The sequence below is a fragment of the Kwoniella mangroviensis genome, assembly GCF_000507465.2.
Source record: "Kwoniella mangroviensis CBS 8507 chromosome 1 map unlocalized Ctg02, whole genome shotgun sequence".
NCBI classification, from domain to species: domain Eukaryota; kingdom Fungi; phylum Basidiomycota; class Tremellomycetes; order Tremellales; family Cryptococcaceae; genus Kwoniella; species Kwoniella mangrovensis.
In genome coordinates, this window is record NW_027062534.1 from 4,271,364 (window position 1) to 4,289,012 (window position 17,649).

General features: G+C 44.7%; 4 protein-coding genes across 4 annotated transcripts; all 4 read left to right on the plus strand.

The window, feature by feature from the left end:
- Nucleotides 1–1,298: 1,298 nt before the first annotated feature.
- I203_106718 (uncharacterized protein) lies at nt 1,299–5,155 on the plus strand (the record flags this gene model as incomplete). The annotated part of the gene is made up of 6 exons (XM_019151041.1): nt 1,299–2,210; nt 2,288–3,294; nt 3,365–3,767; nt 3,914–4,027; nt 4,100–4,910; nt 5,031–5,155. 6 exons carry the CDS (start codon nt 1,299–1,301, stop codon nt 5,153–5,155), a joined length of 3,372 nt encoding a protein of 1,123 aa, XP_018999609.1.
- Nucleotides 5,156–6,497: 1,342 nt separating this feature from the next.
- On the plus strand, nt 6,498–8,085 carry I203_106719 (uncharacterized protein; the record flags this gene model as incomplete). The annotated part of the gene is made up of 5 exons (XM_019151042.1): nt 6,498–6,643; nt 6,712–7,007; nt 7,083–7,180; nt 7,226–7,287; nt 7,359–8,085. The coding sequence occupies 5 exons, from the start codon at nt 6,498–6,500 to the stop codon at nt 8,083–8,085; spliced, it is 1,329 nt and encodes a 442-aa protein (XP_018999610.1).
- Nucleotides 8,086–9,997: 1,912 nt separating this feature from the next.
- Nucleotides 9,998–11,211, plus strand: I203_106720 (uncharacterized protein; the record flags this gene model as incomplete). The annotated part of the gene is made up of 3 exons (XM_019151043.1): nt 9,998–10,030; nt 10,110–10,235; nt 10,306–11,211. The coding sequence occupies 3 exons, from the start codon at nt 9,998–10,000 to the stop codon at nt 11,209–11,211; spliced, it is 1,065 nt and encodes a 354-aa protein (XP_018999611.1).
- Nucleotides 11,212–13,512: 2,301 nt separating this feature from the next.
- I203_106721 (uncharacterized protein) lies at nt 13,513–17,516 on the plus strand (the record flags this gene model as incomplete). The annotated part of the gene is made up of 6 exons (XM_065518039.1): nt 13,513–13,978; nt 14,042–14,271; nt 14,347–15,078; nt 15,146–16,755; nt 16,828–17,323; nt 17,412–17,516. The coding sequence occupies 6 exons, from the start codon at nt 13,513–13,515 to the stop codon at nt 17,514–17,516; spliced, it is 3,639 nt and encodes a 1,212-aa protein (XP_065373343.1).
- Between the last annotated feature and the right edge of the window lie 133 nt (nt 17,517–17,649).

Genomic DNA, 17,649 nt, shown 5'->3' on the forward strand with positions numbered 1-17,649 from the left:
TAGGAGATTGATAGGGATGGTGGTCTGGAGGGAATCGGTGGCAGATCAGACGGATTTTACTGGACCCAGGTGGAGTAGGCCATGTTAACCTGCAGTCCAGCAGCAGATGCAGATGGCTATAATGAGGTGTCGCATAAACTAACACAAAGGCTCGGTTTCGATCGGCAAATGCAAGTCTCTTTTTGGGCTTCTTACCTGCCATTCGCTAATACCTCACGCACTAAAATCAATCACGTCGACCCCACCCAACGTTTCTTTCCAGCTCGGCAAGAAACGTACGTTCAGTCACTTGACAACGATCATCGCTAGATGGAATGAAAGATAGTCTCGCGTATGGGAGGCAATGCACCAACAACCAATTCCTGGTCAACACTAACGCAAATGATCGGTTCCTAGTTCAATGTTCAGCGTAAAGTTTAGGTTGACACGGACACTATGGGCCGATATCGATATTGCTCGACCAAGAAACCGTCAGGACAAAATGGTCCATCGTCGATCACAGGATGGGAACAGGGAGTGGGAACTGATATGCATCCGAGGGAAAGTAGGACCCAGATGAAGGGGGTCTGTGCTCTGTACCATTGTGAAAAAGGGGGGGTGACGGGACCGTGCGTCGATCACCGGCACTACCTAGTCGACGATGACACGCACAGTCCCCTCTCTGTCCATCTCGTTATTGACATCCAACCAACTGAATGATCAACTCTCGTGACTGATCTTCGCAAGTTACAGGATGACAATCTGGTACCATGGCATGCCATATATATGCATCGGTCATATCGCCGGGTTCATCCTTTGATCATTTGCTCTCCCCCACCTCAACATTATCCCATGACATATGCTCATACTTATCTGATATCAGTCAGCTAAACAAGAATCGATTGAAAGGTATAATATCCCTTGTGTCTTCCTATACACTTATCATCACCGTCATCATCGTTGCCCAAAGGAAAGGTATCACCATTCATCATGGCCCGACTTTAGGTTTACTACGCCCTCATCTCATCTGTCCATCCCTTTTCCCATATGAACGCTCACATCACCATCACCATCACCATCACCATCACCATCATCCATCAAAACATCTTATATCCGGCGGTATCGGACACATATTTCTTCTTAGCACATCACACACCACACATCTATTCATCGATCAAATCACACAGATACACGACCTCTAGCCTGCGATCCCATCACCTGAGCAATTACCTCCCAAAGGATTCGCTCTCTAAACCTCATCCTGCAAACCGAAGATCACATCTCATCATCGACTTAGACAAACTCCTGGTAAAATGACAATGTCCCATCCTCATCCCTTCTCGACTTATACCAATAACGATAATCCCCTATCATCCCCCGAGAATCACTCGGATATGATCAGGACTTCCCTGTCCCTACACTCTCCATCAATGACGTCCATTCGACCTCCTACAACCCCCTTACCTACTTCTGCTTCAACTTCTACTCCCTTACACCATCAATACTCTTATCCGGCGATGCAGCATAATCAAAGCTATCCACCGCCATCGTCTGTTCAGCGATACGAACCTCAAAGGAACGATTCTTACCCTCAATGGCAAGTACATACTGACCATTATCAACATGCACACTATCCTCATACTCAGCCTCAACAGCGATATCACCATGATTTAACACCGGAACCCTCTCGAAGGACGATTGATCAATCTCAAATCGCATCGATACCGCAAGGTCACATATATTCTCCTCATGCTATCAGAGCCTCGACCCATGAATCACTCAATCAATCTGCCCAAGGTGTTTCAAGATCTACGTATCCCCATGAGATCTCGCCTGAACAAGACACAACCAGTGGAAGCAACAAGAAGAGACCTAGGCAGATATCCATAACGGCCAATGCTCAAAATCAGTCATCTTCTAACGAGAGTCAAAGTGAGACTCCAACACCGATGAAAACGATGTTTTGGGATGTCAATACAAAATCACCTATCTCAGCATCTTCATCAACCGTGGTCCAGTCTGAACCCACGCCCACTACCAAGAACACGTCCCATCATCATCCGACGACGATATCGATCTCCGTTCCGTCAGTATTGACAAGAGAGAAGAAGCAAAAAGCATGTACAAATTGCCGAAAGGCCAAATTGAAGTGCATCTTGGAGCAGGGCTCACAAGAATGTGTAAGATGTAAAGTCAGGAAAGAGAAGTGCATCTTCTTCCCCAAGTCACAGGTGAGTGTTTGTCCCTCTTTGAAAATGTCTATTATAGGTGTGTGTTTAGTGACTGACCCTCTCCAATGGTATGTCAGGAAGATGAAACCCAGCAAAAGCTCATCCGAGATGTATACGAAGCTACTGATCATCTCAGCCAGCTGTCCAAAGCGGTACATCATATACTTCATCACCTGACGGAGAAAAATATCATCCCACCATTCGTTTCCGCCGAACTTCCCAAAGGATTAGATCATTACGATCCACCTGAGAGACCGATTCTATATCAACATCAACAAGCTGGTGAGCCCAATGCGGGAAAAAGTGAAGAGTCAAGAAACACCGGAGGCAGAGGCAAGAGACGGAAAGTGAACAACAAAGTGGATGAGGATGAGTTGGATGAACTAGAAGAAGAGGAGGGTCCGGGTACCAAACCTTCTACAGCGACTGCCGCCACCACTGGGGAGATCACCCCGAATGGATCAAGTGCCAGCTCAAGCATACCTTCTGTGCTGCATGGATCAAGTTTGACCAAATCTCAGAATGACAGCCACCACAGTGGCACTGGCAATTCGCATCCATCGACGGTCATTACCAGACCGCCCTACACGGCGGTCTCTTCTGCGCCACCATTTTCAGCTTCGACAAGACTCCCACCGCCCCTGATCCCTCCTAATAGACCTATGTCCCATACACCACCGCTACGTACGAGTCCAGTAGATACCGCACAACTCATTCATCCTTCGATTGGTCAAGTCCTTTCCTCAAGTGGGGAGGGGTGGAACATCGGTCAACCTCCTCAGGATGTAGAGATGAGAAGTATATCACCACGTACAAGGATGTCAAGTCCACCTATCCTCACTTCGTCCTATGTACATAGTCCTTACACGCAAGCGGATCTTCATTCAGCTGAGAATCCGGACCGACCTCCCCACAATGGAGGACTCTCCTCATCTGAGGAACACACTGTAACTCCTGATTCTCAGATGGATGTGGTATCGACCAAAGATACTGAGTTGATGGTCATTGGATCGCAAGACCCTAGAAAAGATATCGTCAAGAAAGGTCTTGTAAGCGCCGAGGATGCATTATTTCTTGTCAATTAGTGAGTGGATTACCAAATTATCGTACATTATCCCACTAAATTAGATTTGTTTAATGTGTATCTTTCTCAGTTTCCATAAAAGTATCTCACCGTTGTTATATGGTTATCCACTAGAATTCCATCATTTCCCCTACATAGCCGGTCCACAATATATAACCCCCTTACTCCTATCGGTCTTATGCTTAATATCATCAGAAAGAGTATCATCGTATCATAAGAAGTATCATCGGGTTCTAGCAGAAGAAGTGACCACGTTGTTACAGACCTCTCCAGCGGAAAGTTGGCAGAGGTTCGAAGGTGGTTATACACCTGATTTCGGAGATCCCGAAGGAGATGAACCACTAGATGCGGAATTTGGATTAGGACCAGAAGAGATTGCCGCTGCGTGTATATTGGCTACTTACATGACGGAGAGAGAACAGGCTTCGGTAATTGCCAGGTCCGCGTTTAGGTGGGCAAGAGGATGGATCAAGGTGAGTTCAAACATATCAATTCTCATCATGTTTTTCTCCCACCTTCCCCTCCAAAGGTTGTCGCGCGGTCCTCGCTCGAGTGATCGTCTCTTCCATCATTACTTGGACATGATTGGACTGACGAAATCTCCATTCCATTTTCATAGCTTCTGAAATCCTCGACTTCGCCTAGATTCACCATTGCCGCTTCTGTGGGTCTTGTTCCTCCTGAAAGACACGCAACCGATCTGGATATGGCTAGGATATGGTTATTGTGCTACGTGAGTGATTGCATATCTAATGGTCTATATTCAATTGACCTGATTCAACTTGGGGTATATGATTCGAAATAGATTGTCGATAGTACCGAACGACTTCAACTTTCACTCGATGCCCCACCACCTCGAGACGCCTTGTCATTTTGTTACATGCTTATACCTCCCACGAGTCCCATGGCTCATGGTCAAGCACGACACTCCACACAAGATGTATTACTCACTTTCCATGCTAGACTGATTTCGGTCCTCAATAAATGGAGACATAAGTTTAAATCTCTCATCAGTGCGTCTGAATCACCAGTAGAATTAGTCGAACAGCTGAAGAATCTAGCTGCCAAGGTGAATGATGAGTTGGTATGGTGGGAATCCGAATTTGAAAATGCCCTAGGACGAAGTGTCACCTTTTCAACTGCTGATATAACCAAGAATGGCAATGAATCACCCACAATGGATAATACTCGTATGGCATTTGGATTGCGGTTGGGTCAATTATCAAAGCAACATATCATGATCACCTTTCAGTTCGTTAGGATGTCTGTGAACTCGACTCTATCGAAATATTTACCTTCCTCAACGAGTTACACAACGATGTCTTATCCCCCCTCGAATGAATTTGAAGAAAGACAATTGAAAGATTATCATCTCAACATCACCTCGAAGAAGATCGTCGTCGAATCTGCAATCAGATTTTTGGAAATCTGCAAAAATTGGTATAGTTATGGTTCTGGAATGGAAGAAGACAAAGATAGAGAACAAAGTTTGTTTAATCTGAGTCCGACATATTTGTTCTTCCTCACTCTGATGGGAAGTGAATTGATGGGAATTGTAAAAGAGTCTAAAGAAGGTGTTAGTCATACGGATACGACGGATATCAAAGCTGACGATGGTGAGTACCTGGATTCGACCGATACCTCTCTCTGTTCCGCATCTGCATTTGAAAACAAGTGCATTCGTCTGATGTTGATGATGTTAGTCGATACTGATTACGCCTCTTTCGCCCATATAGTCATCTCATTGTTGAAATCAGTAGGAGAAATGTTATTCCTTGGTGAATTAGATGAACAACATGTCAGTAGAACAACAGCTAAGACTTTGTTCTTGTATTGTGAGAAATTACAGAAATATAGATGATGAACGTTAACAGGATAGATGTTCCGATTTATAAATTGATTGATATACTGTATCACCTCCGGACGGTTGTAAGGTCATGTGCGTGTTTTGATTCTGGGTTGTCAGTCTATATCATATACTTAGAACTTAGATCACCTTGATACATAACATACTTGTACGGGGAATCAGGGCGGATGTAACAACACATAATCTTCGCTGATGTATCTATCCTTCACGAGCTGTGACGTATAGCATGACGTCCAACTTGATTTGAACATACCGAGGAAAGCACTCGGTCACGTCACTCACTTTCGATCACTCAACTCGCCGTTCTTACCGATCATGTCCTATTCCGCGGTGACAAATCTGGATGTTTGATGTTGGTGTTCCAAATTGATTGAGTTTGAGTTTTGGATCTTGGGTCTGGGTTATATAAGCGTATGCACATGCATGCACCCTTGATGGTGTTTGATCATCGGATCAATAGATGTGTGTTGTTGTTGCGATACAGTTTAGGCGAAAGCGGCGATCAGAGCGGTGATGTCCGATTCGTCACTTGCTGTGTACTTACAGTATCAACAAATATTGGCTGACATGAGAGAGATGAAACGGAATGTCTATCTTACTTGGCTCTGACTTCACACATGATCACTCCTTGATAACACATTCCTCATCCTCGAGTTGATTCATTCTTGGCATACAACTACGACTGAACTCCAACCCAATCGGATTGAAGTTATATATCATCAATACTTCCTCTCAACGATCAAATCACCCTACTCCCTACTCCCTACACTATCCACCCTCCCCTCCTTTCCCTTTGTTTGTCTACCATCAAAATAGTCACCTTACCTTAGTCCAACATCACAGCTCACGCGCGATCGATCGGATATTTTTTACCACTAGGATTGAAAGATACAAAGGAAGGATTGGACCGATATTCACCTTGTATCCGCCTTTGCCGAAAGTGACCCGCTCTGCGCTCTGGATGCAATAACAGTAGCAGTCGATCTCCGTGATCGCTTAGATCGGTTGACATAAATAGGGTACATCCTTTATCTTTGTTTTGGTCAACAATCAAAGAAATCAAAGACAAAGACGGGCACAATTCCAATAGGTTCATGCATATTTGAGAGCAAGAAGGGCCCAAGGAGAAAGGGCTAATAACATAAATATTGAATAGCGAGAAAGTTGAATAAAGGAGATTCTGATCTTGGGTCTATAATCTGAAAGCGGAACGGTTTGTCAGCACAAGAACAAAACAGTAGATATATTTGAAGCGAAGTAGGAGTTCCTGACTCAGACTCCTCTCACAGGAGAATCAAGTAAAACTACTGTTAATCCCCTCACTGAACGACTTTCAATGACGACCAGATTACCTACGCCTCCACCTTCACCTACCATCCCCCGGCTGGTCCTCTGTGCCGATGGAGGTGGATCAAAAGTATGTGTGGTGATTCGTTCGAGCGACGGTATAGAGGTCAAAGGAATAGCTGGTCCATGTAACATGTAAGTCAATTCGCTCCATTTCATGTATTGAATTGACTTTTCAGCTGATATGTACCTGTTGGTCTTAGTCAAAGTGTAGGATACCAAGCTGCCTCTCAATCATTATTACTGGCTACCTATCGAGCTTTATCCCAACTTTCCAATATTTACCTTCCCTCCGACTTATACATCCCTTCTCTTCCCCTTTTACCTTCCAAAGGTGGACCTTCTACATATCAGAAATTACCGAATCTCAATGTATCGGTATTCCAATATGCCTGGTTAGGTCTGGCAGGGGTGAATTGTGAATCGGACGCTAGGGGATTTATGCCTTTCGCGAGTGACGCTCTGGCTCTGACTACAGAAAAAATAAAATTGTCAAATGGTACGTATGGTAATCATATGTCACCGTATAAATAACGAACAGAGTCGACAAGATGCTGATGGATTTTTCGTATAGATGTCAATCTCCTTGCTGCACCTGCATTGGATATACCGGGTATAGATCATGTCGTAACGGTAGTTGCTGGAACAGGTACTATAGGACGGACCATCAGGGTATCGCCACCCGCACCCAAATCCTCCGATCAAAGTCAGACCCAGATTAGGTCAAGTAGCAAATTACCGTTGGAAGATATAGGTATAGCTAGAGGATGGGGATATCTGTGAGTTCGACGTACGACTTATGTGACCTATCCGTGCACTACGGTACTGAGCATGTTTCCTTATCTTATAGGCTATGCGATGAGGGTTCTGCATTTTGGCTTGGTCGACTAGCCATACGGAGTGTCCTGGCACTTGCTGATCGACACGCATCATCATCCATCTATTCATCCTCTCCACCACCTCTGTTGGCCTTGCATCGTGACATACTTGGATATTTCGGTACGACCGACCCTGCAGATCTGATAACCCTCGCCTCGCTCTCGAATAGTATATTCGATGGACTAGACATCGGAGAAGCTACGGCTAAGAGGAACGCCAAGATCGCCGCAGCGGCCAGGGTGGTCCTCAAATGGGCGTTTCCAGATGAAAATCCTGTGAGGAATGGATTACCGACTCCTCCCGGGAGTACCGATGGAGAAGTAGAAGATAGTAGTGATGTCGACATGGATATGGAGAGTGAAGCTGAAGTAGAATTGGAAATGATATCTGGACTTGGGACAGATGAGAAATCACAAAAGGAAGCTATGAAGATTGTTTCAAAATCGATCCAACCATTGGTTGAGTTAACATTAGAATGTCTGGGAGATATGAGTGTGGTCAAATTGGATAAAACGATATTGGTATTGGGTGGTGGGTTGATGATGTCCAAAGGATATAGAAGTTTATTGTTAGATGGGTTAGCGGAGACGGAGGACAAGGTCAGATTCAAGAGGGTATTGAAAGTTGATGATAGTGCTGTTGAAGGTGCGAGGGCATTGGGGAAAATAGAATTTGGATATCAACCATATACAAAGTGAACACAAGGAGGGTCAGAAACGAAAGGACAAATGATGTGGACATTTCAATAGGATCAGATTCGATTTTTGTATTTTTTTTGGTGGACATTAACTCTTTATGACACGCCGGTACGTTGGACAACTCGTTATTTGTTTTCGATTTTTGTATATTTGGGCTATAATTGGAATTGGTATTGGTTTCTTATCTTTCAATCCACGATAAAATGTGATTATTATAACGGACTGAATAAATTAGTGACTTTGTATAATGCGAACTGTAAATTGTATTGTATATTCGTGTACACCGTATACCTTCGACGTCATGTCATGTCAAGTTATACTAGATAGATTGCCATCAGTTGTGTGTGTGATCAAGTATCGTCATGTCGGTGTTTGTTATCTAATTTTCGATTTCAAGTGCCCAACCTCAATATCGGACTTGACTATTCTTGTCCCGATTCGGGATATGGATGTATTTCGGTATTTGAGATGATCAATCAGATACAGTATGTATAAGATCAATATCAGTGGTGGCGGCGGTGGGCTGTTATGACAAGTTATGATGCTTATGAAAACACATGGTATCATAAGTTTGATCCCAGCTATGAAGGTGAGTGACATTCTGACACATGCCTGGTCCTGTTCATCAAGCCACTAACTTCCAAGCCACTTCCAAGCCATATACAGTATATATCTCATTTGCCGGACATGCCGAGGTTTATATAATGAAAGTGGTCATTTTCGATCTTTTGCATGTACGAGATACATATCAAAGGAATGGGATTGTTTCTCGTGGTATTAACAACTAAGTAAAGCGCAAATCAAGCGAACCATCATCAAATCAATCCAATTCAATTGGATCATGACAGCTGCTCTTGGGCTGATAGACAGGCACAAGGGATTTGGTAACAGTAACAAAAATGCCGTTAATAACAAATTTGAGAGATAATGCCAAGTTACTACTCCTGGATTGATCCACATGTATCTCAAACTGTGATCTTCTTGAGACGGATACATATCCGATCCCTTGGATTTGGTCTCGTCTTAGATTTCACTAACTCGTAATTACCGGAAATGATAACCTCAACTCTGTAGATCTGCCCATTCCGATTCCAATTCGGATCTACATACAGTATTTGATCTCCTCTCAATAAGTATCTGACTAATAGCTATGTGGGGGGTCTTGCCCTGCAATAATCACTGTTTGGTTTCCCCCGGTTGTTGGCGGGACATAGCTTTCACAAAGAAAAAAAAAACACTATGAATCTGTCTTGTCTCGTCATTTCTCGTCTTCGTTATCTTAGCCAGCTGCGGTAATTCAAGACCTCCTTTTCGACTGATATGCCGTTATGAGTGGAACTTGGCTTTGCGTCCACACGCTACACCAATTACTTCCGTTTAAGCTTGGAAGGAGAGGATAGGAGGAATATAATGTAATCTCGATCTGCTGCTACACGTGAAGAGGATCGACAATAATTTCTGATCTACGGTTTTGAATTGATATATAACCCAAGTTGCTTGAATGGGTATGAATGGGATTGGATGGAGAAAATCAAACATCCCCTCTTCCCTTCTCTTATATACCCTTGTCCCTTGAATGTTTCATCATACCTATATAACAACTTTACCGCCAATACAGTAGGTCTCGGTATAAATCCTTCAGGTACATAACACAATTTGAATCTATTGGTCTATCGACATCAAAAGTTAGAATCATTCAAAAGGTATACTTTATTCGATGAAAACAGATGAAAGGAAATCATTCATCACAACTACTCAATCAACCAATCATTCATCCATTCTCTTTCAATAGAAATTGCATAGAAATTCCATTCAAGCTCAATCCAAATCCAGACAGACAACGGCTTTCATTCACCGACACACCCTCTGATCATTGTTATACAGACTTGCCCTTGCCAAGCTGTCATCCAAGATGGTGATCTCAAAGTTCTCCGAAGTCATCTCCGTAAGTGTCAACCGATCGCATCGTAACTTATGGTCCACCATATAATGCAATACACTAATATTGGTGTCGCATCGCATAGTGCCTCGAGCAAACGGATCCAACCCATCCACCTTCCTTCTACTATTCCCTGGAGGTAGTCAAGCGTTATGCTAGAGCGAAGATAGCAAAGGGAAGTGGCAGACAATTGATGTGTAAACATGGTAAAGTGAGTGATACCAACACCGGAAGGAAATGGATTCATAGACTGACTGGCTGACGGATGTCGAATTGTCTAGTTGGAAACACTCGAAAGCAAATTCTCATCTTTGGGATTACAAGATATATTCTACTTGACTCGCTTACACTTGAAATTACCTCCTTCCTCCATCACCTTACCATCTCCTTCGACTACCGTCAGACAAACACTTCTTAAAGCTGGATATCCTTTACCTATTTCTCCAAGCCAAGCTGGTCCATCATCACCTAAGCATCGTATAGGTGAAAGATCAAGGAGTAGAAGGGGTAGTCGAAGTTTGACGAGTAGTCCTGTTCCATTCGCCTCGACTACACCTGCATTATTAAGGAGATCATCAAGTTCTAGACCTGATTTACCTTCAACGTCATCTTCTAATGTCAAGGATCACCCACATGGAGCAATTGCAGGGAATGTACCATCAAGTATGACCAGTCCGAAACAATCGATAACAATGTCATCACCTTCGAGTTCATCTGGCTGTAGTAGTCATTCACCTACTATGTCAAGTAGATGGACACCGCTCTTAATGGGATTAGGACTCAAAACGATACTTGATTCTTCCTCTTCCTCTTCCTCTTCCTCTCCGAGACACGACCATCAATCACAGATACCTTCAATCGCTCAACAGGCTGAAATAACATTTAACAGTTTCAGTCCTTTCCAATCACCTACTGGTATGACTGTGAAAGAGCACGAAAGGGGGAATATGACTTCGAGTCCGAACTCACAATCCCCTTGTTCAGTGGAAATTCTAGATCTTACGCCTTTAAACTTGAACGATAAACCTCAAGATGAGGAGGAAATCGTACAGATGGAAGTCTTCCTGAACGAATCAAAATATAACGAAGCGTACTCACTCTCACTTTCCCCGCTGCCGCAGAAGGAAGGAAGGGAGGTCGAATATCTAGAGAGTACCTTGGATCTGCAGGTTGGGTTGAAAATGTAACAGGAACGTAGAATAGCTTGAAAGATGTAGATGCCATGCTTTATTTACCTCCTCCCGGATACAAGCTTTGATATCTGTTTTGGTTTATTGATGGTCATAGGACGTCATCAATTTCTTACCCTTGAGTCAGCGGCTTTCAATGCATACAGAGGTGCACATTTAATACGAGCATCTATGCTCATCCAAGCCAGGATGTAGAGTTGATCTGTGACTTATCGGTCGAGGGTACAGCCGGCTTTCATATCAAGCGAAATGTGAAGTTTTGAACTAAAAGTTTAGAGTACCGAGCCGCTAGATTTAGCTCATAAGTCACATGCACAGTTTGAAGACGAGCAATCTGAGTCATGTCAATCAATGAGTGAGGATTGTATGCAGTACATTTTTACCTCGGGGGATACATCGTGAGCGAAGAAGTTAGTTGCTGTAAATATGCTTGTGGGGTTGAGGTAAAAGGGCCACTTACTACCTATCTTACTCTAAACAGGAACCCAGGTGGTGGGATGGCGTTTGAAATAAAGTTTGATTTGTGACCCTAAAATTCCGAGTTGGGCGCATGTAACAGAGTAAGTAGATTATTACGGTATTTGACCAGAGCGACGCTGGGAATATTTTCCGCAACCCAACCAACTCGCTCAGCCTTTGCGTCAAGTCACAGACAAGATCCGCCAACTGATAAAAAAAATGTAAATGAAAGAAGCTATAAACAAATAAAATCTTCAGGTACAGATTAATCCTACTTTCGATGGCTTCTTTAAACATGCGCACGCTTTTGGTGTATGAGTTGTAGATTTGATCTGGTCAATTTTATATTCGATTTATTTATATGGAGATAGGTAAGAAGATATTCTAGACTTTTGGGTATTCTGAGTCGGAATAAGGTATGAATGTTTGAGATTGTACGTGCTAACTCGTCGAGAGATCGCCAGACCGATTGGTTTCCACCCCTCCGAAAGCAGAGTGTCAAAGTGCATATAGAGAGCATAGTATTATCCTACTCTGCACCACAGAGCATTTTGACAATCCCCGAGTCTAATCGAATTATACGTGGGTCTATCCTGATAAAAGGTACAGACGACGGACAGGATTGAATTTTAGCACTGTGATGCACCCTTTTCTAGTCTAGATTCAGTTGAGCTAGCGACCTCCTCTCTCCTCATTTTCAGCTTTTAGCGTATATTCAGAAATATCATGCAATCATGCGATGGAGATGCGACCAACCTTTGTATCCACCATGTTCACAGCAACGGTGATGTCGTCTGTCATCATTACATTCCAATACATGCCTTCGTTGCCTGATCACAGAATCGTTCACTCAAACATAATACAGTAAGTATATGACGCAGGATAGAAACAGAAATAGAACGGTCAGGAAAAGGTTGAAAACAACACGATCGGAATTCAGAGGCGCTCAAGAAAACAGAGACAGAATTACATACAACCATACATCCATACGTTCCTCATCAACTCTCTCAACTCTCATTCATCTAAAGCTTAATCTCAATCCAAACATTCAAATCAAATTACAACACCTATCCCCTATCACCACGTCGGTATCAACCATCACTCATCCTCTGGCTAACGGTATAGGATTGGAAGTCAAGTCAAATCAAGTGGAGGGCATACAGCTCGTCCAAGTTATAAGTCTTCGGCCAAAGGTGAGGAGGAAAGGTTGGAATACAACAGGAGCAGTCGCATCCCCAAACCTCACTCGATTCAATCCAGCAAACCAGTCGAGACACTTAGCGGGCCGCTGTGAAACCTTCTTATTTGGTATTCGGGTGAGTGCATCTATCTAGAGCGGAAGATGAAACGTAGAATTATGTCTGTTCCTTACATGTGTTTTGCTTTGGTTGATTGTCCGCTCTATACTCTTTGCTCTTTGCTCTTCGGTTTATGGCTCGTGGACTGGAATGAGCCTGACTGTGTGATTCCTTTTACTACTTGTGGAAGGAATAGGATTTCAAACTAATGATAGTGATGATATCAACTGATCGATCACTTTTCGGTTCCAGCCATAGCGATCCTCGTACTGCAAACTACAAACGTACTGCAAACTACAAACAATCCTTCATTCCATACCGACACGCGAATCATCCTTCGACTGCTTTGCATATACCACCACATCCATCCAGCGCATGTCAACCAAGTAGAAACCTCGTTATCAGCCTTCTCAACGGAACCCGTCTTCACCAGAGCCAGATGTGTTTGGAAATAAGGTGAACAACCGCAACCACCCATTCTTCCCTTCCCACCACACTATCACCCTATCACCCTATCACCAACGACCTATTGGGAAGAACAATGTCAACTGCTTTCATACCTGTCGCTCTAGCGCCCACCGTCCATTACAGTAATCACGACCTCGACAAGTACACGCATTACTATCCATCGCCTGCTTCGGTCAAAGAAAGCAGTGAGGATAGACCACCCAATATCAACCTACACACACCTGATAGTGCTCAGAATATCAATCAATCACAAAACTCATCATCATCATCCATGTATCAACAACCAGGTTATCCTCAGGGGTACCAACAACAGCAGCAGCAGCAATATCAACAACAGCCGAATTGGCACACACAAGTAGCCGGTCCATCAACAAGACGTAGACAATCACCTTCATCTTCCTCGCAGATCTCCCCAGTCCCACTCAATGATTACCGGGAGAACAGCAGAGAAGCAGGAAGTGGATATACCAAAGATAGAGCGAGTAGGATGATAGTGGATGGAGAGGAGGATGATGGAAGGATAGGTACCGAGGATCCTCGTAAGTTGTGTCAATTTTGACTTGTGCTGAAGCACCATACTGATATCCCTCGCCTCCATGCAGGCGGAGAGAGAAAGTATACCGAACTCAAGTGTCTAGGCGATGGTTCATTCGGTACGGTATGGCTATGCGATTGGCACTCTCCAGTGAAATCAGATATAATACTATCCGCTATGCAATGTGGGGCAGGGGCTAGGCCTGAGTGGGCGGGGAAGCGATTGGTAGCGTTGAAGAGGATGAAGAGGGTGTGGGAAGGTGGATGGAAACAGGCAAGGACGCTAGGAGAACTAGTGGTGAGTGCAGGACTATATGAATTATATCATCTTTCGTCCGTATACCATACTCATTAATCTCATACCCGTGCATAGTCCCTCAGCAAGATCCCTCCTCATCCCGCTATCATCCCTTTATACGACGCCTTCATCTCACCCAAATCACGCGAACTCTATTTCGTTTTCGAGTGCATGGAGGGAAACCTCTATCAGTTGACGAAATCACGAAGGGGTCGACCACTAGCAGCTGGTCTCATAGCTAGTTGTTTCCATCAAATATCAGCCGGTCTATATCACATCCACCAATACGGCTATTTCCATCGAGATATGAAACCTGAAAACCTCCTCGTCACCACAACGGGTCTAACGGATTACCTAAGTGCGTCAACGCTAAATCAGATCAACGGTTCCCGGATAGAAGGATCGGGTGTTTTACCGCCTACAGAAGATCAGGTGAAGTATGAGAAAGACGTAAGGGTTATAGTGAAACTTGCAGACTTTGGTCTAGCAAGAGCAACCAATTCCAAACCTCCTTACACAGAATACGTCTCCACCAGATGGTATCGTGCGCCAGAGGTGTTACTTCGTTCCACGGATTATGGACCACCTGTGGACATGTGGGCATTAGGGACGATCTTGGCGGAAATGGTCAATCTCAAACCTCTCTTCCCTGGTGTCAGCGAGATTGATCAGGTGTACAGGATCACGGAGACAATGGGAGAACCTAGTGGTGAATATGGAGTGGATGAAAGAGGTCAGATAATAGGTGGTGGACCCTGGAACTCGGGTATCAAGTTGGCTAAGAATGTTGGATTCTCTTTTCCCAAGGTGAGCGGTGATTCACTTCTGCGCCGTTCTTTAAGAGATTAATCTGAAATCTCACGCTTCTCTACAGCGCCAACCTGTACGATTCCGAGGTCTTTTTGGGGAGGACGTCCCACAATCACTTGTAGATTGCATACACGATCTTCTACGATATAACCCGAAATACAGGTTGACTTCAGCTCAGTGTATTGATCACGCTTATTTCCATGAGACCCTTCCCCACCTTCAGCAGACTCCACCTTTACCACGAATCCCTTTCTCCCAAGGTCAACCTGCACCCGGAGCATTACGGAATGCCCCTGCCGAAATTGCCCAAGCCCCGCCTCGTCAAGTTCCTCCATCTCACTCACACACCCCACACGAAGCTCGACCTGCGTTCGCCAATGGAGACATGCGGACTCTTCCTCCCCCTCTGGGCACTCCAGACAGTGCTTCGCCTGCTGGATCAAGGTTCTTCCCTTCTGCTCACATGCATGGTCATGCTCAAGATGCACGAACTTATTCATCGGCTTCGGCATTGGTACATCAACTTCGAGAATTGGATTTACCTACGGATGATCTTGCAAGTTACGGAAATAGACCTGCACCTTCCCCCGCACTCGCGCAAACCCAACAAATCGATCCTCGAGCTAGATCTCAACAATGGGCTAGTGACGTGGCTATGTCTGCTCAGCGTGCTCCTCAAGCGCCATCTACAGTCTACGATGGCTCTGTATATGAAGGTTCACAACCGGCGCTGAACTCGAATCCAGCATTCAACAACTACTCTTCTACTTCTATTCCGGATCATTCCACGCGACAGCCTTACGATCAGCTCAAACCTCACGTCGCTGCATATGTGCAACAGCAGCAACAGCAAAGATACACGGACGAAAGTCTTCGCCAAGCTGCATCGTCAGAGTTGTCTTTGGCGCCTCCAATCGAGCCCACCACCGGAGCGGCACGGGCAGAGAAACTCGCAGCTACAGGAAAGAAGAAGAAGTGGGGTCTCAGTTCGGTCTTTGGAGGAGCGGCAGATAAAAGCTCAACGGCGGATCTTACTCCTGTTGCCGAGGTTGGCTATTCTGGATCGTCCCTTAAGCGAACGCAATCAGGTAACAGACCTCAGGACCGAATGGTGGTTCAACCACCTACATCTCTTGATCCTAAGAAAGCTAAAAAGGAGGCCGAGAAAGCTGCCAAAGAAGCTGAGAAGGCAAAGAGAGAAGCTGCAGCGGCTTTGCAGAAGGAAAGAGCTCGAGCGGTCATGCAAAAGAGAAATCAACTCATCGAAGCTAGAAATCAAAGTCAGACCAAAACCGAAATCGAATTCGCTTCTTCTAACGTCAATGAAATTGGAACTCGTCCACAGCGACCATCACAGCCACCTAACTACATCTCACCATCCACCACTTCTCTCGCACCAGGAGGTAACCCTTCGATGGGTAATTTGAGAAACTACCCCGACGTCCCTGCTAGCTCTAGTATGACGTCGGTTCGATCTCATGATTCTGCTCATTCAGCGATGTCAAACAAATCTGGACTGAGCGCAGCGGCCCTGAAAGCCTATGACGATGTACACGGTGAAGGTAGACATAAAGCGAGAAGAAGGGATGATGACGATGATCATTCGATGTCGAGCTTCGGTCAATATTCTAGAAGTGTCTTGACTGTCGGCACTATCGGCACGGTCGATAGCGAGTGAGTGCAAATTTCTAGTCTTAATTTGATAACGCTCATGACACTTGCTGACATGTCACTTACTCCTGGTAGTCCTGGACCTAGACGAGCCAGAGAACACTGGCCTGATCCATTACGACAACGTGAGACGAAGCGTGCTCCATCCGTATCATCATTCAAACAGCATCATGGCCCCACTTCACGCTCGACCGCATCGCTGGAATCCCAACTCGCCCATGATTTCAAAGTTCGGGCTAATGTTGGTGCGGCGCCTTCCTCTGCTTCTTTGGGTAGGTTGGGTCAAGGTAGAAGCTCGTTGTCTCTCCATGGACAAATGGAAGGTCTTGGACGCCCACTTCTAGCCCATGGTCTGAATAACACCGGTCAAGGGAATGGATCTGCGCCAACGAGTCCGTACGGTCATCCTAAAGGTGTAGCGGTGTCACACGGGATTGGTATGGGCAGACAATCAATCTCGAACGCTTCTGGTCATACCGGTTCGGGAACGGTCTTACCGAGTATAAGCAGTTTTGATGTAGGCGATATGTCACAGCATGCTCAAGGTCACATCAATCCCATGTTTAGAGTTGTAAGTTGTTTCATCTCATATTTCCTCGTTTCACTTGTTAAAGATAAAGGAATGGACAAAGGGCTGATTTGAGATGAGCCCTCTATAGCCACCAGCAGGTCCTAATCAATCGCAAACTACTTTACCACCTTTTTCGGCCATTGCTAGTGTCGCAGATAGAGAGGCGCATGATCATCCTCATCCCTCGCAGTAGTCTTACTTAACTTGTCTACAAGTTACATCATATAACACCGACTATCTTCTCCAGCATTATTATCTGTTGATTTAGACCTGGTGTTCTGGTGTCGTCAACTTCCGGAAATCGGATTGATATTCATACGACATTT